Here is a 24,701-nt window from a genome sequence, read left to right on the forward strand (position 1 = left end):
TTAGAAGAGTTCCCAGACCACCAAAACCATGCAGTAATAACTCCTTATAATCCCCATCAGTAACTAGGTTAATCTCCACGAATTAATCGAGGCCGTGATATTGTACGTTGTGTTACACATTAACTCGATGACCTATAATATCAAATGTTTCATAAATATAAACCTCAAACATAGTATCAACGTGACAGTCATTATTGATCACCTTAAAAGTAAATACTAGTTGACTTGTTCGATATAACAAACTTGATTCGACACTGTATGAGTGAACCAAGTATTAATGATTAAGTATATGTTTATGTTTATAACATTAATTAACTAATAGTTAAATAACTGTGCCAATGGTTATAAACTAAATTTTGTTATTGTAAATATCAGTTAATAACTTACATTGATAACTCTTCAAACTTTTTAATTAATTTAAATTAGGTGATAGTTAGTATATAATTTTATTGAACGTTTTGTATTAATAATTTGCCCTTGGTAAATTAATAATGGATAAAATTTATTTTATAATACTATAAGAACGACATCAATTTAAATATTAGTGAGTTATAGTAATCGATATGATGTATTTTATTAGAAGATAATGAATACCAAAATGTAGACAAAATTGTAAATTAATTAGGTATGCTACAACACATGAAATTTGATCTGGCAAAAAATACAGCTACGGACAATCTTTCTTAAATATTTATATATAAAATGTCATTAATAATAATGTTTAATAAGTTATACAATTTTTTTAAACAATGATCTGGAATTATATAATATTCATTATATTTATAGGGTTTAAATTTTCAAAAAAAAATACTTTACGTTTCACATGTAGAATAAGGTTATAAAAAAAATTGTTAACACAAATATAAAAAATTAAATTACATTAAGATATATTACGAAATGAGTTGCACTGTCGATTCTGTGTTATAGACAGTGGTATATTGCCATTGACTACATTTGGTCAATTGTTATGAATATTTTACACATTCTTCAATAATTGATGCGATAGACTCATTTGCTGCGATATCACTGGCTTTACAAGTTTTAACTAGTGAACCTTCGTGTATCACCCATACCGAGGTACAAGTTTTCAAGACTTTAACATCGTGTGCAGTGACGAACGTCGTACAGTGACCAAAGTATTTGCGTAGCAGATTATAAATTTCAATTCCTTGATCGTCCGATTTAGCACGCTTCTCTTCAGCCAAGTCTTCTTGTGGAGGTTCGTCTACAACAATCATTCTATAAAAATCTTTGTACAGGACTAATCTTGCCAGGTTAAGTGTTCTTATCTGACTATTGGATATTATCATATCGCTTATAAAACCAAGCTTATTGGATTCTGTATTTATTTTCTCTTCATTGGCTTTATTGTCACATTGTTCGTAAATTGAACTAACATCCTCCTGTACTAGAACAGTGTCGAGTTTCATTCCGCCAGGAAGTCCATTAACGAAGTTCAATAGACCACACTTATTTAAGGCGTCGTTTATATCGGCGTCACTGAACAATCTTCTAGGATCTAAAAATCTACGCACAGTCCAACCCTTAAATACAAAAGGCAGTTGTGGCAACACACCTATGATTTGTCGAAGGACAACCTTGGGGATATCATTCAGGTCTTTACCATCCAACATTACTTGGCCTGTTCTGTTTTCAATTATGTTCTGTAACACTGACAACAGAGTTGTTTTACCGGCGCCTGTTCTACCAATAATACCAATAATCTCTGATCTATGAGCTGACACTGTGAGGTGTGTTAGAATCATACTTTCTGGATCAAGGTCAGGTGTGGTGTACACACAGATATCATTTAGTTCTACACCAGTATGATTAGTTGTTATGTAATTATAGACGTCGAATATGGTTATTGTGGGATGGTAGAAGAGTCGCCTCAACCAGTAATATTTTTTGTTCTCAGTCTTGAACTCAATTAACCGTCGTTTTAACAATTTGTTTTTGTCTAATTTAGCTTTTTTATTAGGATTGATCAAATATTCTTGATGGATATTAACACATTTATTGAATTTGAGCTTTCGATCGGGAGGAATAAAATACCTAAAACGTACAACTGAACATGTAAACATTTCTAATGCTGTATATAATATTGAAAATTTGCTGTACAATTTAATAATACTCATAGAAAAGGATAAAGCCAAACCGAAATAGCCAACTTTCAACTTATATTTAGTATATTTATCTAATGCAATTAATGCGATAAGTGTCAATAATGTTGTTAACGAAAAGACCCAGTTGAATGTTATTGTCGACCATACTATTGCAAATCTTGAATAAAATTTACACCTTGCAGCATAGTCCCTATTTTCAATGAAAGTATCAACCAGTTCAGGTTGTTTGATAAAGGTCCTGAATATTGATGATCCTATAATGGCATTTTCACTGGAGCAATTTAAGTGCACAAGCGCCTCCAAATATCCATAATGTGAGTTTTTTGATGATTTTGTAATCTTTAATAAAATATTTTTTAATGATATAATTATAATTAGAAGAACAAAAGGTATTGATATCGGAATCAATAAAAGAAGAGTAATTATATTGGCCAAAAGCTGAACTAATAAATATAAAAGTCCTGATAAAAATGCAGCTGTTGAACTGTCAAAAATAAAAACATCGCAAGACAGAAACGTTATTACTCGGCTGATTTCTTTCTTTACCTTTATTACTGAAGAACTATTCTTAAAGAGTGAATTTATAGAGTATTCGTGAATTTTAAGAGATGAAGTGAAACAAGATAAAGCAAGAAGTTTGGATGAAAATATTGACAAGACAATTATGACTGAAACAAATATAATTGTTATTTTAAATGAGAGGTTACTACGAGTCTTAATTTCAGACAAATCAACAAATTGTCCTTTTTTATATTGGTTAATATTCTTGGTTATGTAGTCAGATAAGTTGGTTGACAAAACAAGTTTTACATTATCCATGATTGTCATTACCACAGTTAATATCATGTACAGAACGAATAATGGTATTGCTGGTTTAATATAAACAAAATATGGATTATATTTACTACCCGCCAATTCATCCTTAGCATATGACTTAAACGACTTGCTATATTTGGACCTGGTCATTTCCATTCTACCTAGCCTCGATGTGGCATCAGATGAACATAATCTCAACATATCATTGCTTAAATAACTCATGTTATAAGGGCCGCTGCTTCTAGCCGATAAATACATGTAATCTTCAGTATCTACTTTATTGTTGTTCACAAAGTCATGAAGATTGGAATGGAATTGCAATGTCTGATTTTTTATTTTGTAAATTGGAGGATTAGGTATATGGTTTTGGTCTAACGTTTTTGAACATATTTCAAGACTTTGTTTAGATGCGGTTAAAACAACTGACAGGTCATCCTTAACTAATAATCCAGTTTTAACGTTAAACAGGTTATTGAACATGATCTTAATTACGTAGGGATCAAGGCACTGGAACGAGGCATCCAAACACATTAAGAACGAACACTTGCTGTTATTATACTCCTTGTTGACTTTATGGAACACCAAATAAGCATATATTGCACGAGCCAACTCCACTCTCACTCTCTGACCTCCACTGAGTGAATGTGCATTATCTGACACTACTCTGAGGTCACCCTTATCCCAGGTTGATATGTCAAGTTCTAGTTCAACAGCCTTCAACACAGTGTTGTACAGTTGTTCATCAAACTTATAACCAAATACAATGTTGGATCTAATTGTACCCTGTTGTAGGAATATGTCTTGTGATGCATAAAATATTGGCATTGATGTGTGTAATGGTACAACAGCCATTGAGCCACCAACTAGGGTCATCTCACCAAGCATTGTTTTGATAAAGTTAGATTTGCCAGCACCTTTTGAGCCTGTCACAACTGCCATCTCACCACGTTTCAACACAAAGTTGACGTCTTTCAAAAATATGTCATAGTTCTTGTTTAATAGGTCGTCGCGTGTGTTGACCCATGTGAATGATGCGTCCTTGAAATAAACAACGACATCGTTAGGTATTTGGTTAGTGGTATCAGCTATCACAGTGGCAGTTTTAGTGGAACCAGTGTATGGGTTCCCAGTAATATAGAAGTTGGGAGAACAGTCTTTGATAAATTTTTCAAGTCTTTTAAATGACACGTATGATACCCGAAATGAATGGATAGACATTGGAATTAAAACCATAGAGTTAATAATTCTTTGGAATATATAAAATATTGCCATAAATCCTGCAGTATCTATATCAGTAATAACACTGGCACTATTTACTGATTCAACAAAATATTGTTTTATGATGTAAAATGATCCATTAACGCATATGATGAATAATCCATAATTGAAAATGGTTAAAAACATATCAAAATAGACCATATAGAGTTCATTATTTCTGCTTTGGGTAATGATATTAATTGCTATGTCATCATGTAACATTGTTGTTATAAGAGATAGTGAATTGATTATATATTCTGATTTGCTTAACCTATAATCTCTCAGATGAAGTAAAATTCTAAAAACAAAAACACTTATAATTTCAATTACAATCATCAAAAATATGAAAAAAATGCCTACGAAATATAGAAGCCATATGTTAACTTTAACCTGCAATGAAAGTAAATATATTCCATAACAAAAATTAGATAAAAATTCCATAATTTGTTTAATCGGAAAAAATACAAAAGAAATGTTGTAAGAATCAACCGTTGTAAATGAGAACATTTGTGAGTTTATTTCCTTGTTTTGATAACGTAATGCCTGACAGAATAATGGATTTTTAGAACATTGAGAATCTGGTGAGCAACTATGGAGAACCTCGTTGCACACATTCAAGGAGTTGATGCCTTCTATGTTATTTGCAAACTTCCTCCGATTACACATCCCCTGGTGAAAAGGGTTTATGGCAAACAAGTAGTGCGATATACTAACTAGTCTCCATATATGAAAATTTACATTTTCAATGAGTAACCCATCAATGATTTGGAAAACGACTATTGATAATAATAACATTGTTGTTTTGATAAAGTTAAATGATTTATCATTTAAGACCATAAGAATTTTTTTAACTAAAACAGCCGTACTCATACTCAAAACGTTAACTACTATCAAACCAAGGATCAGAAACAAAGTCCTTTTCCAAACCGTTAGAACCAATGCTCTCAGTAAAATTGATTTGTATGGTTTCTTAGCCTTTGTATCTTTGGATTGGGATTTGGCATAGTGATAACAATCTAACCTAACTATTCCATCACTAACATGTTTAGAAAATGTAGGATACCACTTGAATATTTGATCGGAGTATGGCAAAGGGTGATATTTGTACGGTTCAACATATTTTTTTGATAGCACAAATGCCCATTTGTTAACCCAGTGAAAAAATATGTATTTTAAAAAACTGGTATCGTCGTAGTAACGGAACGATTTTTTCTTTAAATTCTTAAAATCCAATTTGCGATACACTTGACTATCCCAGAACAGCGATTCAGGTTCTTCTTCTAATATCAATGTCCTTTCAGAGGAACGTTTGTTCATATTTCTAAATCACAGAACTTCTTTCACGATTAACAATGATAAAATTACAGGACCCTAACGTTTAAGCAATCGACGTTGAACCTTTAAGATTCAATAACCATTGAAATTTATGTGAGTGATTTCCCTTCATCTTAGAAGAGTTCCCAGACCACCAAAACCATGCAGTAATAACTCCTTATAATCCCCATCAGTAACTAGGTTAATCTCCACGAATTAATCGAGGCCGTGATATTGTACGTTGTGTTACACATTAACTCGATGACCTATAATATCAATTGTTTCATAAATATAAACCTCAAACATAGTATCAACGTGACAGTCATTATTGATCACCTTAAAAGTAAATACTAGTTGACTTGTTCGATATAACAAACTTGATTCGACACTGTATGAGTGAACCAAGTATTAATGATTAAGTATATGTTTATGTTTATAACATTAATTAACTAATAGTTAAATAACTGTGCCAATGGTTATAAACTAAATTTTGTTATTGTAAATATCAGTTAATAACTTACATTTATAACTCTTCAAACTTTTTAATTAATTTAAATTAGGTGATAGTTAGTATATAATTTTATTGAACGTTTTGTATTACTAATTTGCCCTTGGTAAATTAATAATGGATAAAATTTATTTTATAATACTATAAGAACGACATCAATTTAAATATTAGTGAGTTATAGTAATCGATATGATGTATTTTATTAGAAGATAATGAATACCAAAATGTAGACAAAATTGTATATTAATTAGGTATGCTACAACACATAAATTTAAAAATAAAAATATTTTAATTTATAATATAAATTTAAGAAAATGATGATTAAATCAAATTCGATTGCTATTGAGGTGTAATCTTTATACCCAAGAATCTTCATTATCATTACACTAAATCAATACTTCTTTGAATTATCTGGGTTCAGACATATGATATAAATCAGATTATAATATTTTACACTTTTATTTCTTACAATCTATTTACTATAAGGCTACCTAAACATTTTTGTTTTATATTCTGTTACCTCAATTCTTTTTTTTATATTTATCTAACACACATTTTACATTTAAACTGATAATAACAATTATTATTAATATCTATTTTAAATTATATATAATATATAATTCAAGATCACTATACGAACAATTAATTGTACTTTATCATACTCTATATTATACATTTGTATCAATTTTATTATACATCTATTTTCAAAACAATTTGAACCTTATATATAATGATACTTTATATGTCCTGAATAAATTAGAATTGTTAACAAAATTTGTTGAAATAAATGTAATGTAATTAGTGTCGTGTATACCGGTTTGATTCATGAAAATATTTTGAATAATATCAACTAAGTGCCATATAACCTTATTTTAAATACAAATTATTTGCTTCATTAATGGTAGATATTTGAGAAAATCTCTAAGAATCTACTTTAAGGAAACAACATTGATTAAATCCCTAGTTGTAGATAGGGAAACTTCACTGTTTTGCACTTAAAATTGTGCACAATAGGAAGTATTATATACAATGCGATTGACTATTAAGGTGGTTTAGCATTTAGATGAGTTACAGGCTGAGTAACTTTCCATGAAAACCGATTGTTTGATTTATGCGATAATTCATCCTCAACCTTTTTATCACCAACCTTGTAATTAACGACCTGAACTTCTATGTTGGATGGGTCGAAATTCAATGTAGGCTTGGGTCGAGGAGCAATACCTTTATCATCAGGGAAATAAACCTTGATTTTAGGAATATTTTCAATCTCCTTATAAATTACCTTGTATGGAAATTCTCCTTCATTGCTTGGTTCCCATAAAATTTCATTTCTTCTTAAAACTGATTTGAAAAGGTAATGAAATCTTGTCCTGAAAATGACTTTATTGTCTTCATATTTGATTGTGTATCCTGTGAAATTGTACATCCTGGAGATGTCTAAATCTATTAAATTTCTGGACCTTAGTTCACTTTCTGGAACGGTTTCTGGTAGTGAAACCTCAGAAACTTCTTTAGGTTCATCTTTCGTGTTAGGTTTAAGATGAGTCAAATCATATCCTAATAATTTGAGATCCCCTAGAACAAACGAATTGTGTGTGTAGTCTGTCCATGTTTTTACTCGATCCGATTTAAAAAAAATCACGTAACAATTGTTAGCTAATAATAAAACCAAATATCTTTCCTTACCGGAAGGAATTATCATCACGTTTTTAACATACTCCTTTGGGCTTTTTCCATGCCAAATATCCACATCTGATGTGTTGCGAAATCCCTCAGTTGTTTTTATTCCCCTAAATAGGAGCCTTCCAATGGGAATGAAATGTTCTGCCTTATTATATCTATAATACCTATATTCGTTTTTGGAATGTTTGTTGTTGATATCGAGCACTATAGAGGGATCAAATTCAGTCCAATCAGTGTCCATTGATGTTAAATGTTTAATCAGGCCATTTACAAGAAATAATACAATAGTGTCGGAGACGGAACGATCTTTGCTTAAAATGATGGCAGCTCTCTTGACGAATCCGTTCTCATTTTTGCTTTTCCAAACTATGGAATTGCCATATTTCACTATGACAAATACAAAGTCATATCTTGCTGTATATATCTCTGTGTTACCATTTAAGGAGTAGGAAAATTCAAAAGTTGAAGATTTTATTTTTAGATTTAAGATTAGCTGAGCAGTAGTTACCTCCCAGTTGCCCCTGCGTCTTAAATAGTGGACAATTTGTCCTGATTCGAGGAAAACACTCAGTTTGTTTGTATTAAAAGTGTCCAGGGCCCCGTCAGCAACAATTTTCCATGCAAAGTCGTCATTTAGAGAATTCCAAACTGTACAATCGTCAGTTTGGACGTTCTCCACAACTTCGCTAAAGTGGCAATATTCTTTGGCTTTATACCTACGAATATTCTCACTAAATTGTTGCTCAGTATGTTGGTCATACAAATTGTTCAAGTTAAAAACAACAGGTGCTTTTTCATGTGAATCAAACACATTCCATTTGTTAGGGCCGTCTCCAATTAATAGCTTTCTTTCTCCATTTACTGAAAAAATCTTAATAAAACCAGTAATGGATTCTGTTGCATCCACAATCACCTTATCAGCATACTGGGATATGTTTTTTGCTTCCCAAATAACAAAGTCGGATTTGCAACAGGGATTAGGCAGGGTTATTGAGGAGAATCCATAACCATCTTTGGTAGTGTAGACTCCATCGTGTTCGTACTTATTGTACTCATACTTATTTTTGGCAGATTTGCCGTTAAGCCTGAGTACAACAGGCGTTTTACTGGATTCCACTACTTCGTCCTCTTCACTCTCGAAAGTGACACCAAATTTTTTAAAACAAAATGGCAAATAAATAAGCAATTTTAGTACATCCCATATGTTCATTCAAATCATAATTTAAAACTGTCTAGCCATCCTAAATTCCTTTATGCATGGGGACTGGTTAGTGACTCAAAAAGGTGTTTTAAATTAATTTTATTTTATAAATTTGATCAATTTATAAAAATCGTAATTAACCTTTCAGAATTCAATTAGTAATAAATATAATAAGTTAATTCATATTGAACCCTTCCGTTTACATATGTTAAATATAAAATGTATTTGGTTCTAATGGTATCACATATTCTTTCTAACCAGGTTACAAAGATAAAATAAAAATTAGAAACACGTTCATATATTAAATATAGAACACTACACCTATTATATATTTGTTTTACACAGAATTTTATGTAAAATTTTTTGATAATATTAGTGGTTATTTCTATTACATTTATAATATTACACTTTAACATAATTCACCGCGGTACCGCCTTTTTATTAAATTAACCATCTATATATGTAAAAAAATACATTAGGATTCAAATAAAATGCTACCGCAATGCCACCTGTAACTAATGTTGTTGGCACAACGGTTCCTATTATTGCTCCTATGTGTTTGTTTTTCCCTAAACATTCTGACTCATGGTCTTTATAATCTTTAAGATTGAATCTTTTGGTCAAAATGTATAAATCCTGTAAAAGTTTATTTTCATTATATTCGAATCCATAAGTTTGTGACCATTTATAATTAATACTGGATAATTGATATTGCTTAAAAATGCTCTTAAAATTGTTTTTGAACTCCAGGACTACTATTAAGGGATACCTGTATTCTTCATCAAGGTTATAGTAGTATACAAAAACTCTTCCAAGGTAACCGTATGAGTTCCAATTTGATTCGTAACTTATGCTTCCCTTTATTTCATCGAAACCTTCTTTGTATTCGATATTTCCTAGCCTATAACCTTCTTCATTAGGTTCATGAACGTATACTTTATAGCATCCAACTGGTTCACCAACTTTAACTCTGATTTGTATTTGTTTGTCACCAAGTTTATAAATGTCATATGTTTTATTTTCACTACCAGGATCAGGTCTTACGTTTAAGTTAACGACGTTTAAAAAACTGGTGACATTAGTGAGTGTGTTTATCAAACCAGTAGTACTTCCATCACAACAACAACTACCTATGCTATTGTCCTTAACCCACTTAAATTGATACTCATTCAAGTCTTTAGGTTTATAAGCTTGGCCATTATAACAAAGTAGTAGTGTTCTAAAATCATGTCCGTAAAAATATGTGTACAATCTTTTTTTGCCTTTTGAATACATTAAACTATCGATCTCTTTAGCTTTGTCATCCTTGTACAAAGTTACTATGGAGTGTTTATCTTTAGCATTTGGAATAATAAACTTTAATTCAGCCACTTCATTATTCTCTATACTTGAAGCAATTTGACTAAAATCATGTTCAATTACTATGAATTTTTTATCAGTAATACACTTGACATTATCATCCTTTTTTTCCTCGACAGTTATTTCGTCATTGTTTATCATTTTGTAATTGCTGTATTCATCAAAGGCTAATCCTATTTCACTCTTTCCATATGGATCCTTTTGTGCATCAAGCATAAAAAAAATCGTTTTAGTACATTTGTTGTTCAATGTTCTCAGCAATGATAACAATTTCTCGTAATCATTCGATGTTAGTTGTTCATAAATTTTATCATCGGTAATTTCAACATCTAACACAGATCCCTGTTTTATTTGTTCCCAGTATTCTGTCCCATCATCTGATTCTTTTAAATAATAATACAGATTGCTCTTTTTGTCACTGCCCTGTTTAGAAAATTCTATAATCAATGGTTTGTTTACAACACTAAAATATACTGTCAAGATGTAATTATTATTTATCAAATTTCTAATAGGTTGTTTTTTTTCATCAATCAGAAGCTGTTGTTTGTAGATATAACAGTATTTATTTGGGCTCCTTAAATTTAAAGACTTGTGTGTATAAATTCTGAAAACATCTCCTTCAAATGCCTTCAACAAACTCTTTTGATCTTCGTCGTCCTCTGGATTACTTGTCAATTTAGTCAACTTAATTTTCTGCCCATTATAGGTATCTTTGTCCTCACCAGTGCCTTCAGTAAGTCCTATGTTGTATGTTAAAATGGTTTCTATTTTATCGTTTTCCTCAAGTAAAGCAGTCAACATGTTTTCATCGGTTGTATAATCTTCCAGTTCCTCAATGTCCTTGGTGTTCCCCAAGTCTTGTTTGAAACCTGCCAATCTGTAAAACTTATTCTTAACATTTCCTCGACCGGTGAAAAATATTACTAGTACAAGAGGCACCCCTTCATTATATTTGTTAAAGTAAACATGTTCATGTTTAACTGAATAACCATCATAAACTCCCGTAGCCTTCAAAGTAACAAACGAACCGCTCCAACTATATTTCTCATATACTTGAATGTTATCATTACTTAACCAGCCCGTTCTATTGTGTTGATATCTAAAGAACAGATTAGATATAGGGAAATCTTGTTTTTCGATGTTTTGATTGCCGATTATGTACGAAGAGGCACCTGGTGTACTGGCGAGATAAATTTTAACCATTGAAGCATGTCAACAATATTCAAATTTACTTACACTTAGACCTTTTTAACTCACTTGAAACACATTTTACTCATGAACACTTTTTAATTTTTTCCACTAATGCATCTTAAAATTTTTAGATCTTGTGATAGAATCATTTGATCATTCTACTTTATGCCTTATTTAACAATTTGCCTTATAAAGTCGCATAATACTTGCAGCTAATTCTTTTAACTTTAATTACTCAATCACACACACCTCAATGAACAGCTTACCAAATTTGCTTTTTACACATTCTAGTTCGTCCCCAAAGTTCCTGGTTTTCACAGTACAAATTTTTTTACTTTCCATAGACATTCAAACTTTAAACGCAGTTTCACCTTCATTGGTACTATTTCTATCCGTTTATCCTAAATTTTTATACAGCTCTGACTCCCATGCTCACTACCTGTTAGTAACTCTCACACACTCACATCAACAAATACTATCTTAACTGCCACAAATCCACTTAATACGTATTGATAGTGTATGACATTATGCTGAAACTCTATGATCTCAACAGCTTAAGCTTCGACTTGTTGTACTTTTGGTTTTTATTGTTCTTTCTGATCAGTTGGAATTTACTTTTGTAGTCCATTTCGGCGTTCCTCAGACTATTTGAGCAAGCCTCATGCTTATCGTACATTTCATTTTCGGTGACCTCCTAAACAATCATAGGCCTAAACTGCACTTACGGTGAACTCCTCCAGCTTCTTGTCCAGTGTGTACTCGATTCTTTGAAACGACTCCACGTCGTACCTTCACAATTTGTTATAGGTAGAACTACCACGAATTGATAGATAACTCATGAACTCATGCTTACTGGGTTATGAATGTTACTGACAGTCCCGATTTTCCTGCTCTTGCTGTTCTTCCCACTCTGTGTATATAGTCCTTGCTCGTTTGTGGGACATCAAAATTGATCACCAAGTCGACTAACGGTATATCTAGCCCTCTGCTGCCAACATCCGTGACAACCAACACGTTTTTTAATCCTAAATTTGTACGTCACCACAAACACACTTTTGTTTACTTACTAACTGCATATCCATCACAATACCTGTTTTAAACGAATTTAGTGAATTCAGTCTTTGTGTCTGCGTCAGTTTACCATGCAAACATATCTGTACAGCAATTACGGCAAATCAGAGTTACAATTACTAGCACACGCAACGTCAAAGATTGAACTAAGCCTACATTTCCTAAGAACCTACTGATTTAAACTCCAAATTTTGCAGAAAGATTGTGACCTTCTGCGACGTCAGACACGTGTTGCAGAATATCATGCAGGTGCTTTGCGGAAACTTCCATAGCACACACGCCAAGTACGTGAACTTAAATTTGAGTGGTATCAGAAGATACTTTTGTATCAACAGCTGATTCGTGTGATATTTCGTGTTAATGTTGATCTACATTTATCATTATTGTTTAGTGGTCAATTAATCCAATACTCAAACTCTGTCACACACACATTTAACACACGTGCTTATAATATATATATATATACACATACACACATATAACACAAAGACACAAACACGTACACACACATAACTCACCTGCACTGGCTTAATCAACGTGACCTTTTGCAGTTTCGACAATTTGCTCGTCATTGTGGCACTGTACAAGTACGTGATCCTTTCCTTTGGCAAACTCTAAACATCGTTTTACGTGATTAAATCTAGTGCTATCTTTTATATAAACCACTGTCAATAGGACTAAGTACAAACTTGTATGATTTTATTCAGCGAGTCGTCGAAATCGATAGACAGTATTCTATCTGCTTCGTCCAGCACTAGAAACTTAATCGTTTCCAGGGAGAAGCCCTTCGTGTTCTGCAGGTGGTCTGCCACTCTTCCCGGCGATCCTACGATTATATGCGGCTTTTTACTCAGCTGCAGTGCCTGCGTGACCATATCCAAGCCTCCCAAAATTAGGCAAACGTCCAGTCCAATTTCAGAGCCTACACACACCATGAATAAGCGTCGATTAATCATGAAAAGCCAATGGCTTGCTTGAACCCGGTGACTACCATCCTTATATACTCTATTTTAGCGTGCATATGGATTCATACCTAAAGAAAGCAACTGCTCTTTGATCTGTAGAGATAATTCTCTCGTTGGCGTCAGTATTAGTGAAAATAACCTCTGAGGCTTCTCCAACAACTTTTGTAGGATCGGAATTGTGAACGCTGCCGTCTTTCCGGACCCTGTTTCCGCCAGGCCAATGATATCTTTCCCCTGCAAGGCCACTGGAATCGCTTCCACTTGTATTTTTGTCGGCCGTTTCCATCCCAGCTGTTTACAGGCTCTACACAGTTCGGGAGATACCCCCAAATCTTCGAAAGTTACACCCTTTTTACCATCATCCGCTTCATTTTCGGTTTCTTCTATTTCTTTCAGTCCTGCACCGTTCTTAGATGCGGCTTTGCGATTAATTGAGGACATCAAACGCGATTTATACTTCTCCAATTCCACGTCGGGATCAGAGTCAGAACTGTACTCATTATCCATATTAATATACAGTGTTTACATTAGACTTGTAATTAGTTTGTATGAAGTTATTGTATAAATGCCAATCTTGTGAAAATCTTAGATTATTGGCATCAATTTCCAATTCTAGATAATTGTTCATTTATTTTTAAAAAGGATATAAGAAATTACAATTTAAAGTATAAATAACAATTGCGATAATAATTAAATATTTTAATAATAAAAAATTGAATTAAAGCTTGTTATTTTAAACAATAACAGCATCAAAACTATGGGGGTGTAAAATGTAAACTTTTTGATTATATTCATCTTTAATTTCTTATTTTTCAAAGGAATCTTCTTTAACTTTGAAATTTTAAGCTACAAATTAACGTATAAAAACCAACTAACACTTATAATTATATTTTTCAATTATAGTGTATCTCTGTTTAACATTTACTAAAGGTATTAACAAGTTAAACCCATAAAATATAATTATTTAGAATCCATTTAAGAAATAGTCACACGATAATATTGTGTATTTCTTAACAAATATTTGAATAAATAATTTTCTTATTTTATTTTCAGAGGTTTGTATGATATAAATATCAACCAAAAGCAGCAAATATGTCCACAAGTAAGTATATTTTATAATAATCATTTATAGAAACTAAACAAGAATCATCATCAATGGAAGTAGATAACAGGGATAGCCCATCAGGACCATTGTCAATACTGGAGGAATGTGTTAGAGAAAACTGTCAAGTTTTAATCAATTGCAGAAATAATCGCAAAATTTTAGCAAGGGTATGTAATAAGAATGTATAATAGATATGGAAAGAGATAAAAGAACCATACGTAATTATAATAAGCAGTAAATAAAGATAAAGTATAGGTTAAAGCGTTTGATAGACATTTCAATATGATTTTGACGGATGTACGAGAGATGTGGACAGTTAAATCGAAGGGGAATAAGAAGAAAATGGAAACGAAAGATAGGTTTATCACGAGACTGTTCCTGAGAGGAGATTCAGTGATAGTTGTTTTAAAAAACCCAAAATAAATTAAAGGAAAATTAATTTTAATTTTTATACACATATATGTCAAAAATTTGGATTAAATTGGTGTGTATTAGTTACACTTGAGTTTATTCCTACCCTATACACCTTTTAGAAATATTTAGAAAAAATGATGTAAAATTATGATTAAGTTGTGTAATATATATTAAAGTGTAAAATAGTAATCTAATTAAAGAGTTGTAGTATAGTATAATGAATTTTAGTTGAAATAAGAGACCGTAGAATGACAAACCTTCGTCATTTAGTATTCTTAGAAAAGAAACTAGTATCGATAGAAAACAGAGGTGAGAATGAAGAAAAATAAAAAATAAAAAAGTAAACTGATAAAAATGTGTAGACGGAAAGAGCTTGAACATAACGAACATAGTGGACGTCGTAGGAGACGAGCTGTTCCTGTTCCTGCTGGAATCCACAGGAGTGGTGTGGATATGCTATAAGCCGTGGGTCAAGTTCGACGAAACGACGCACCTGAGATTTGTGAGCTTTAAATCGTTCGAGTTTGAAGCAACAAACATATTCTACTGTCCACTAAAGCACATACTGATAGTAATAGGGTAGGTTTAATAGTAAAGAGTAATGGTTCATGGTAAATAAGCAAGTAAATAGAGAAATATTTAAACTGTCTGGTTGAGCTAAAAGGAAAGTTGGAGTATACGTGTGCACCAGTGCGATAACAAGGGGTACTAAATTAACGTGTAGGCGAGAACAGGAGTACGACTCAATGCTGAAGTTTAACACCTACGACCTGCTGACGCTGATGAACAACTACGACCAGGAGCCGCAGATGATACAGTCGACGCCGCTGTTCCCGAACCTGAACGAGTTTAAGCCGGAAAGCAACATCAACATCGCAATCTCGGAGTGCTGCTCAATCGTGGCAATCTCGACGGAGAGCAGAGGAATATACTTCTACAAAAACTACGTAATACCCTCAGACGATAATAAGTTGTACATCATACCGTACCAGAAGCTGTTTAGAGAAAAGGCAGCAATTAACGCAAGCATGAGACCTGGTAGTTCAATGAGTGTGCCGACAATGACAAATAAAACAGGCGTAGGAGGAGGAAGTAGTACGTCAGTGGGAAACAACGCAAAGAGAGAAGAGGAAAGTAGAGAGTATAAAGTGGAGGTGAAGAAGATACACCTGTACATAGTAGAAGGAGCGTATTACCTGATAGTAGTGACGGAGTACGAGCTGGTCTCATATAACCTGACCGAAAACTGCCTGGTCTTCAAGGAGACTTCGGAAGTTAAGCTGGAAGTGTCATGTAAGCTGAAGAGTAACAAGTTCGCAGTGTACAAAGGGAACAAAATACAGATATACGACGTGGTTAAGGGGCTGATTAAGCAGATAAGCACGAGTGGAAGCACGGTGGTGGAACAGGCAGAGTCGCCGACGAACACATACGGACTTAACACGAGTAACAGAATTAACTCGAACAACAACAACAACATCAAGCTGTACAGCTTCAACGAGTACATCATAAACTGCAACGTGGATAACATATTCGACAACAATAACATCATACTGATCAACGTGTACTCGTACCTGCTGGACATAACATTCATAGCCTACAGCTACTACATACCGAGGCTGGTGTACATAGTGCAGTCGATGAATAACCTGTACCTGTTCACGACGAACACGAACGCAGGGACGAACAAAGACGTGCTTAACGCAGGAATCAGCGCAACCAGCAACATACTGATCTTTGAGCTTAAGAACAAGAACATCTACGAAAGAATAGAGATCCTGATCAAAAAGAGGCTCTTCAAGTGGGCGATTAAACTGGCGGAGTTTGAAAAGAGGCCTCTGAACGAAGTGGAGGAGATATACAAGATATACGCAGACTGGCTGTACACGAAAAACAGATACAACGAGTCGATACAGTGCTACTGCAGGAGCGGAAGCGCAGTGGAGCCGTGCTACGTGATACAGAAGTTCCTGATACTCAACTCGAAGGTGTACCTCTACAAGTACCTCTACTACCTGCACATGAACAACAAGGACAACTACATACTGACGATACTGCTGATACAGCTGCTCTACAACATAAACAGCACAGTTAGCATTAATGGTAGTGGCAATAGCATTGTAGCTGGCAATAGTAATAACAGTAGTGGCAATAACACTAGTGGTGGCGGTAGAAGCAGTAACAACATAGATGACATTGGTGGTAGTAGTAATGGCGATGTAAACAGTGAGTCGCAAGGAGTGTTGAGTGGTGGGAGTAAGCAGCAAGGTACGGGAACACGGAGTAGCGCAATAGGCGAGAACACTGTGAGTGATGAGGAAGATGGGTTGTTGGACGACGGAGAGTTGGGAATAGTGAGCGACGAGGACATAGACTACAAAAAGGAGCTCTATAAATTCCTGAGTAAGTTCGGAAACACACATAAAAAGAGTATCAAAGAAGCGATCGTGGAGTGCAGAAACACAAACAAGTATGAATTCGCAAGCCTGATAGCAAGCTACCAGAACGACACGCAGGAGTTGCTGAACATACTGCTGGAAGACCTGCAGGACTTTAGAAGCGCATACGAGCTGCTGAAGAAGGTGGAGAGGAAGGTGCAGTACCAAGCAATACTGCGGCATCATAAAATACTGCTCAAACACGACATAGACCAGCTGTTGGATCTAATATGTCAAATATTCAACGCAGAGAGTGGCGTGGGAGTGGGCACTAGCATCGGTAGCAGAGGAGTGCAAGTGAATAGCGTAGGAGGCAACGTCGGCACCAGAAAAGGACTGGGAGCATCAATTGGTGCCATTGGAGTCAACAATAGAGGATTGGGAGGAGTGGCAGACGGACTAGGAGGAGGAAGTAACGCAGCGGTGGGAAGTGCAACCAGCAGAGGCATGGCAGGGACATTGGTAAGCGGCACCAGCATGTTTGGAGGGACGAGCGTCGCTGGAGGAAATACGAGTTTGGGCGCCGACACAGTAATGTCATCAAGCAGCGTGAGCGGAGCAAGCGCAGAGGACGTGGAGGAGGTGGAGTGCGAAATCAAGCTAGACAGGATCATCAACACGTTCATACTGGAAAACGAGTTCCTGAAGAGGCTTCTGGAGATATTCGACAACAAGAACGACTCGCTGCTGCTGTACACAATAAGGCTGAATCTGCTACTACAGCAATACTACAACTTGACACACTCGAATGGTAGCGGTGGTAGTACCGTTGTAAGTAACTCTAATGCCAATGGTAGTACTAATTCTAACAGTACTAATTCTAACAGTACTAATTCTAACAGTACTAATGCTGATGTCAATGGTAACAGTGCTAATTGTACCACCAATAGCAACAGCACCAATGGTGATGCCATGATCAACACTGGTGTCAGCAATACAAACGGCACAATGAGTAGTAATGGCAACAACAATATCAGTTCGAACAATGAGGATGAATTGCTGAAAATAGAGGATAATATACTTAAGCTGCTGAACCTGAACAACGTGAGTAGCCAAAACGAGCTGATAAGCCTGCTGCTGTGCCTGCTCTACAACTATAAGAGAGGCTCGATCATCATGAGCATAAAAATGGGATACTATAACTTGCCCTTGATACTGCTGGATAACCAGAACGATAACATAAACCTGCTGGAGTACGTGTTCAACTACGGGTACAATGAGCCGATATTATACGTAAACATGCTCAAGTTACTGCTAAAGTAAGAAATAGTAAACGGACATGAATAGTTAGTTATGATGCAGTAACCACGGATAGTATAGCTGGATATTAGGTGACTAGGTCTATCCACTTGACATAGATAAAGTGTAGAATAACATCAATTTAGGCACAACAACTACATTATCATAAAGAAGCTGCTGTACAATATACAAAACTATAAGATGCTCAAGTACCAAAACATAATTAACATATTCAACAACCACGAAGACATACAGTTCCAATACGTGCACGTAAGTTGATGGAAGCAGTAGCACAAATAGTAGTCATAGAATTAGAAATAGCAGTAGAATTCGTACTAGTAATGTTAGCAGTAATAGTAGCATTGGTAGCAGTGTTGGAACTATTATGGTACTAGTGGTGTTTGAATGTGATTAATGTGATTGTAGGACTACATCAAGAACGAGTTTAAGAAAATCAACGACGTGATCAAGGAGTACAACAACGACATTAAGCAGGACAGAGTGGAATACATGAACATGAAGAAAAACCTGGTCAACCTGAACAACAACTACATCATCATCAACAACATCAACTGTTCATCGTGCGGACTGCACCTGGAGTACCCGTCGATACACTTCTACTGCAAACACTCGTACCACATATACTGCATAGGCCAGGATAACACGTGCCCAAAATGTACATACAATTTACCAGTAAGTCAATGTGTGCTGAGAGTAGATAGATAGGTGGAAGATTAAGTGAGAAAACAGTAGCTATGAGTAGTGTGTAATAATATGGTAGTTAGTTAGAGATACGTGGTGAAATGATAAAAATAAAAAGTAAAAGTAAATTAAAAGAGGAAAAATAAATGTTGGAATAGGACAAAAACGACAACGAGGATAATTTCTTTAAATTCCTGGCAGGTTCAAACGACCCGTTTAATTACATATCGGAGCAGTTTAATAAATTTTTAAACATTTACTGAGTAATTTAATAAAATTTTAAAAGGTATATTAAAAAATATTGGAATTAGTAGATTAACAAAAGGTGCAAAAAAGCTAAAGTTAAAATGCATGGGGGAGAGATTCCAAAGTAAAGTGAAACAGAGGAAGCGGAGGGGAAAAAAATAAAATGTGGCATACAAGGATTAGGCTCCGGAAAAGCATAAGGATAGAAGACGAGAAGCTTATCCAGAAACCAAGAGGGTACGCCTTCAGAAAAGCAATACAAGATAAGCACGGATTGGCCTTCTTCTTCATAGGAATGTCCACGAACCTGAACCTGGACACGAGTCTGTTGACGCAGAAGGTGTTCGACGTGGAAAATTTCGCAAACATCACACTGTTCATGTATTTCGGAGTGCTTGTGTCCGTGGTTTTCCTATACCTATTCCTGATAGACCCGCGCTTCTACCAGCTGATAGTGTCATTGTGGCTACTAGTATTATCGAGAGTGTTCCACCTAATTCTGGCAATATTCGCCTCCGGAAAAACAGGAAGGAACTTGTTTTTAGTGTTTTATACAGTAAACGGATTTTTGAGAGGAGTGATTTCTTTAACAAGTAAGAAATTCCATATAAATTCCCTAGTTAGGCCAGATAGTCAGATATAAACGAGTTTTTAGTGCAATAGTTAACTAACAAGTGTTTTGTTAAGTACATGAATAAAAGCCAGCGAATGGAGCTAGTAGTAATTTAGAGTTTAGTAGGCGACCATATAAATTAAATTACAGGCAATCACGTTATATCGCAATATTTTTTAAATAAGTCGTATCTGCATCTGATCGACGGAGGAGTTATGTTCTCAATTCTGGTGTCACTGTTGCAACTGGCCTGCGACGAGGTGATAGGGTCCGACACGATGAAAAACGCAAGGAAGTCGCTGATCGTGGCGCAGATTTTATACCTGTCGATCACAGTCATCGGGTGCATCTGGATAACGGTGGTGTACTCGATCCACAGCGTGGAGGACCCGGAGTCGCCCAAGATCTACGGAATTGAGAAGACGCAGGTCGCAATCAATAAGTTCAAGTACAGCAGGTTCTACCTCTCGAAGCTGATGGTGGTGATCCTGGCGTCGGTGATCCGCGTGTCATTCCACCCTGTGCTTATCCCGTTCACCATGGACATCAAGCACATGTACAAGCTCCTGGGCTCGATCATGTTCACGGTCTTCGAGTTCGTCGGAAGACTTATGTCATTCCAGGTCGACGAGTACATAGACCCGAACAAGAAGAGCCCGAACATCGACCATGACACGTTCCTCGTGCTGCTGGACGTGCCGAAGTACCTGCTGTTCGTGATGCAGTTATCGGCCTGCGGAGTCGCACTCTACTCTACCTGGAAGCAGAGGCTGGGCATAAGCAAGAACCCGGTCATCATCTGCCTCCTGGCGCTGTCCTCGGGCTTCATCGTGGGTTTCACGAGCAACTGCGCGTTCGAGGGCGCGCAGTCGTCGCTGGAGTACTATTCGCACCTGAAAGGGAGGAGGAACCCGAGAGTGCGGGGCGAAGACTCGAATCCGCCGGGCAACATCATCACCGCCGACGTCGCAATGGACACGTCGAACGCCAACGACATCCTGACCCTGTTCAACTACGTGTCCTACGTCGCGGGCTCCATCATATCCTACGTGGCCTACAAGATCATCAAGGCGCACAAGGAGAGCCCGTGGTTCATAATTAAGTCGCGCGGGGACAGCCTGGACGTCCACGCAGTGAACTCGCTGGCGCAGAAGCTCAAGTTAGCGTAGCGTCAATGTGCTAAGACCCATTACGCGCTAGAAGTGTTACTATGCATACTGGTGTATCGCATACGTGTGTGCATGATCTTAAATAGCGTCGAAGAAGTTGACTTCCTCGTTCCCTAACAACTTTTCAACCTCAGATGTGTCCATTAGGTGAATGTACTCGAAGTTCACGAGAAACGCTAAACCAGTGTATTCAAATACGACGGGTACCTAGTAGCGTCTGAGTGCTGTTAATGGCAATGGAGTCGGTCGACTTAACGTCATTCGAGCCCTTGAAGTCCCTCAACTTGCCTATATAACGCGTTCAGCCATCGTACTAATTGTGTGTGTGCATAACTGTTGTATCCTTGCCCTTGTACTGACCTATTACTCTGTTTGGGAGCACTTCCACCACGTAAACCTCGCCGTCATCGCCACAAGTGCACACCACATCCTCATTAAGTTTAACCTAGGTGCCTCAATAAATACATTGTGTGTACGCAACTAACAATTTTGTTCACCGTATCCTTGTTCACCGGGATAATATCGTTGAAATCGCCCCAATAGCCGTATGAAAAAAGACATATTGAGCCAGTGGCGCTACCACAGAGCACCTTTTTACCTTCCTATGCAATATTATTAGATGGAGCCATTAATTAAGTATCCACTGCAATAATCGAATTTGGAAACTGGTAACATCTTAACTTTTAATACCTTCACCAGTGACATTGTCAGAAACTCGTGTTCTGTATTGTCTGAAATCGCCTTCATTTTATACTTCTTGGCGTCGAAGCATCCGATTTGATCTCCGCTACATCACCTCATGATCACACTCATACCACCTTACGACGTCACTAGAAACTCGTTATCCTTTACTAACAAGTCTACAGTGATGTATGTGTGCGTTAACGTAAATGTGTATACTTATATATCAATGTATATTTATCCATATATATTTACTCACACATATGTTTATATAGCCAGTAACTATGCCAATACACATTGTATCTATGCACAATATGGTAATTCACACTGATAGCAAGTGGACACTGCCATTGCAATCACTTACCTGTTATACAATCTTCAAACTCCTTTATTATCGACACTGCCTTACTCTTTATTCTATTGTCCCAAATCTACAAAATACGTCATGTTAATGAAAATACTCTTATTTCTCCCTCGTCGTCTCCGGTGATTATTATATTGTCATTTATGTAACACGCTGAGTTAACAGGGTCTCTGTATTACAACCGTTATTGGCTCGTATCGTTTAATATATGCTTTCAACTTACTTGTGTCCTTTTCCGACCCATTTTACCTTGTTTAAATCAACGTCGGTCACTGCGACAGTCCTATCGGCTGACGCCGACATTATTTCTACGGTTTAATCAACTCATTATCTTCACAATGACTCATTTACACCAATGTTTATCAATATTATCAATTATTAAGGTCATATCAACCTTCTTACCTGATCCGTTGCTTGAAAAGGTCGAGATTCTAACCGAGTTGGAATGTGTACTAGAGTTACTCCATTCTTTCACCAATTCATTCTTCAACGCATCCAATTTAAATCTAAACATTGTTTTTATCACAAACGCTTAGATATTATGTCGTTTACATTTCAATATCTCCGTTGATTGATCCGCAAGCCAGTAGGTCCCCCTCCGGGTGAAAGTTAAGGCAGTTGACGTAATGGTCGCTTTTATGATAGCATTGTGTCATATTAATATCAACGATCACACATATATTACAATACACACTCGTATCCGGACGTATAAAATATGAATAAACACATTAATGCCATTTTAAATCTCCCTTGGGCAGGGTACCAACGGTACCGTCCTGAATATGAATTTAGTTTCTCGTAACTCATATACTCTATTTGTGTCCATTTTATCTATTTTGTGCTACAAGCTCTGCGTATCTCCTTGTTCGTAGTACTACTAAAGACACTTATACTCACCAATTTGCGGGCCATGCACGTTCCTATTGACTTCATTAGCTGTGTGGGATCATTTTCCTGTCCCAGCGACTTGAACCACACTTCAATTCTCACGACTGGGAACCTCGAGTTGAGCTTATCAACAAGTCTAACTCCGTTTATGTATTCACCTACGATAATTTCAGTTAATTATTCACTCATGCTGACAACAATATCTGCTTGCTCAAATAATCCTCACCCAGTGGTATTGTCGATCCTACGAGTCCCAGTATTATGTTATTCCAGTACTCATCCACTGTCAACTGCTGGACGTCCGAAGGTCTGAATCTGTAGTCGAAGTGGCCTCCTTCCTTGTTCAGGGGATCTTCCCACATTGGCTGTATTCCATCTCTACGCAATAATCAGATACTGCTATTCTCAGCATTTACTCTTTGTGATGATACCGGTTACTTATACATACATTGTATTACTGTTCCTACCTGAATATCATTATTGCGTCAACGAAGTGCTCAGATCCATCGGAGCATTCACGGGCTAGTCTCTTGTTCGTTGACAATTCACTCGGTTGCGGAATGTTGAACCACAGGTTCCAAAAGGCCTAAACATTATTAACACAACTTCCTTTTTACGCAATTTGTTAAAACACTTTTAATCACTATTCCTCGTTACACACAGAGCTGTTAATACAGGGTGTGTGTATACTAATAATATTAACTGTCTATTAATCTAAATTCTGCCTATTCTATGTTACGTCACTATAATCTTCTGATATATACACCCGTAGTATTACTTAAGGTTATTTAATTCAGCTATTCCGCGTACCTGGACAGAATCGAAAGAAACCAAGGGCTTCGTGTGCTCCTTATAGTCCACGTTATTGTGGTTATGGTCTCCCATCTTAACTATCTGCTCCCATATAACCCATTTTGTCTTCAAAGATAGCGGCTTTTCCAAATTGATCGATGTCTAGGAATCATGTGCTGGTGAAATCTAGGGGTTCACGGCGTTGCTAATTAAACACAAGCGTAGCTACTTAATATATATTGCCGTACCGATTCAAATAATTCAGACAACTTTGTATGGTCCTCAGTATTTTTGTTAAAAGTCAAAAAGGGATACTTCTTAGTCCCATTAACGGAAACAGCCGTAGATTCCGCCATCATTAAAACTGTAAAGTTAAAAACTAGATTAATATCTTGAAAAAATTCAACGGAAACAGTTATAATACAAAAAATAGTTAAAACCAGTGAAAGGAATATATGTAAAGATATTTACAAATATACAGGCAATACCGTCTAGGGTGTTAATAAAAATCAGTATCAAGAGACGAATCGCGATTGATAGTTTGTTCTTTGCAATGTAA

The 24,701-nt window shown here is 35.8% G+C and overlaps 10 protein-coding genes across 10 annotated transcripts; 3 read left to right on the forward strand and 7 right to left on the reverse strand.

Annotated features, from left to right (window-relative positions):
- Window positions 1-965: 965 nt before the first annotated feature.
- TOT_020000722 (uncharacterized protein) lies at window positions 966-5,516 on the reverse strand (the record flags this gene model as incomplete). Its single annotated transcript, XM_009692472.1, has 1 exon — window positions 966-5,516. The coding sequence occupies one exon, from the start codon at window positions 5,514-5,516 to the stop codon at window positions 966-968; it is 4,551 nt and encodes a 1,516-aa protein (XP_009690767.1).
- A 1,547-nt stretch (window positions 5,517-7,063) lies between these two features.
- Window positions 7,064-7,945, reverse strand: TOT_020001082 (conserved hypothetical protein; the record flags this gene model as incomplete). The annotated part of the gene is made up of 1 exon (XM_009692473.1): window positions 7,064-7,945. One exon carries the CDS (start codon window positions 7,943-7,945, stop codon window positions 7,064-7,066), a length of 882 nt encoding a protein of 293 aa, XP_009690768.1.
- A 1,401-nt stretch (window positions 7,946-9,346) lies between these two features.
- TOT_020000724 (conserved hypothetical protein) lies at window positions 9,347-11,467 on the reverse strand (the record flags this gene model as incomplete). The annotated part of the gene is made up of 1 exon (XM_009692474.1): window positions 9,347-11,467. The coding sequence occupies one exon, from the start codon at window positions 11,465-11,467 to the stop codon at window positions 9,347-9,349; it is 2,121 nt and encodes a 706-aa protein (XP_009690769.1).
- A 219-nt stretch (window positions 11,468-11,686) lies between these two features.
- Window positions 11,687-11,803, reverse strand: TOT_020000725 (hypothetical protein; the record flags this gene model as incomplete). Its single annotated transcript, XM_009692475.1, has 1 exon — window positions 11,687-11,803. The coding sequence occupies one exon, from the start codon at window positions 11,801-11,803 to the stop codon at window positions 11,687-11,689; it is 117 nt and encodes a 38-aa protein (XP_009690770.1).
- A 190-nt stretch (window positions 11,804-11,993) lies between these two features.
- Window positions 11,994-13,998, reverse strand: TOT_020000726 (ATP-dependent RNA helicase; the record flags this gene model as incomplete). Its single annotated transcript, XM_009692476.1, has 8 exons — window positions 11,994-12,149; window positions 12,181-12,244; window positions 12,309-12,480; window positions 12,546-12,609; window positions 12,700-12,894; window positions 13,051-13,140; window positions 13,216-13,448; window positions 13,560-13,998. The coding sequence occupies 8 exons, from the start codon at window positions 13,996-13,998 to the stop codon at window positions 11,994-11,996; spliced, it is 1,413 nt and encodes a 470-aa protein (XP_009690771.1).
- Window positions 13,999-14,583: 585 nt separating this feature from the next.
- On the forward strand, window positions 14,584-15,019 carry TOT_020000727 (small nuclear ribonucleoprotein; the record flags this gene model as incomplete). Its single annotated transcript, XM_009692477.1, has 3 exons — window positions 14,584-14,593; window positions 14,624-14,763; window positions 14,852-15,019. 3 exons carry the CDS (start codon window positions 14,584-14,586, stop codon window positions 15,017-15,019), a joined length of 318 nt encoding a protein of 105 aa, XP_009690772.1.
- Window positions 15,020-15,258: 239 nt separating this feature from the next.
- On the forward strand, window positions 15,259-18,711 carry TOT_020001083 (conserved hypothetical protein; the record flags this gene model as incomplete). Its single annotated transcript, XM_009692478.1, has 6 exons — window positions 15,259-15,319; window positions 15,373-15,589; window positions 15,735-16,007; window positions 16,149-17,143; window positions 17,366-17,701; window positions 17,981-18,711. 6 exons carry the CDS (start codon window positions 15,259-15,261, stop codon window positions 18,709-18,711), a joined length of 2,613 nt encoding a protein of 870 aa, XP_009690773.1.
- Window positions 18,712-19,798: 1,087 nt separating this feature from the next.
- Window positions 19,799-21,417, forward strand: TOT_020000729 (conserved hypothetical protein; the record flags this gene model as incomplete). Its single annotated transcript, XM_009692479.1, has 2 exons — window positions 19,799-20,228; window positions 20,399-21,417. 2 exons carry the CDS (start codon window positions 19,799-19,801, stop codon window positions 21,415-21,417), a joined length of 1,449 nt encoding a protein of 482 aa, XP_009690774.1.
- Window positions 21,418-21,495: 78 nt separating this feature from the next.
- Window positions 21,496-23,118, reverse strand: TOT_020000730 (uncharacterized protein; the record flags this gene model as incomplete). The annotated part of the gene is made up of 11 exons (XM_009692480.1): window positions 21,496-21,593; window positions 21,625-21,705; window positions 21,778-21,862; window positions 21,903-22,019; window positions 22,108-22,204; window positions 22,241-22,277; window positions 22,463-22,529; window positions 22,560-22,632; window positions 22,686-22,770; window positions 22,865-22,968; window positions 23,015-23,118. The coding sequence occupies 11 exons, from the start codon at window positions 23,116-23,118 to the stop codon at window positions 21,496-21,498; spliced, it is 948 nt and encodes a 315-aa protein (XP_009690775.1).
- A 175-nt stretch (window positions 23,119-23,293) lies between these two features.
- TOT_020001084 (initiation factor 4E) lies at window positions 23,294-24,501 on the reverse strand (the record flags this gene model as incomplete). Its single annotated transcript, XM_009692481.1, has 5 exons — window positions 23,294-23,508; window positions 23,577-23,728; window positions 23,818-23,936; window positions 24,161-24,304; window positions 24,391-24,501. The coding sequence occupies 5 exons, from the start codon at window positions 24,499-24,501 to the stop codon at window positions 23,294-23,296; spliced, it is 741 nt and encodes a 246-aa protein (XP_009690776.1).
- Window positions 24,502-24,701: the final 200 nt, after the last annotated feature.

The sequence above is a fragment of the Theileria orientalis genome, chromosome 2 (genome assembly GCF_000740895.1).
Source record: "Theileria orientalis strain Shintoku DNA, chromosome 2, complete genome".
In the NCBI taxonomy this organism is placed as follows: domain Eukaryota; phylum Apicomplexa; class Aconoidasida; order Piroplasmida; family Theileriidae; genus Theileria; species Theileria orientalis.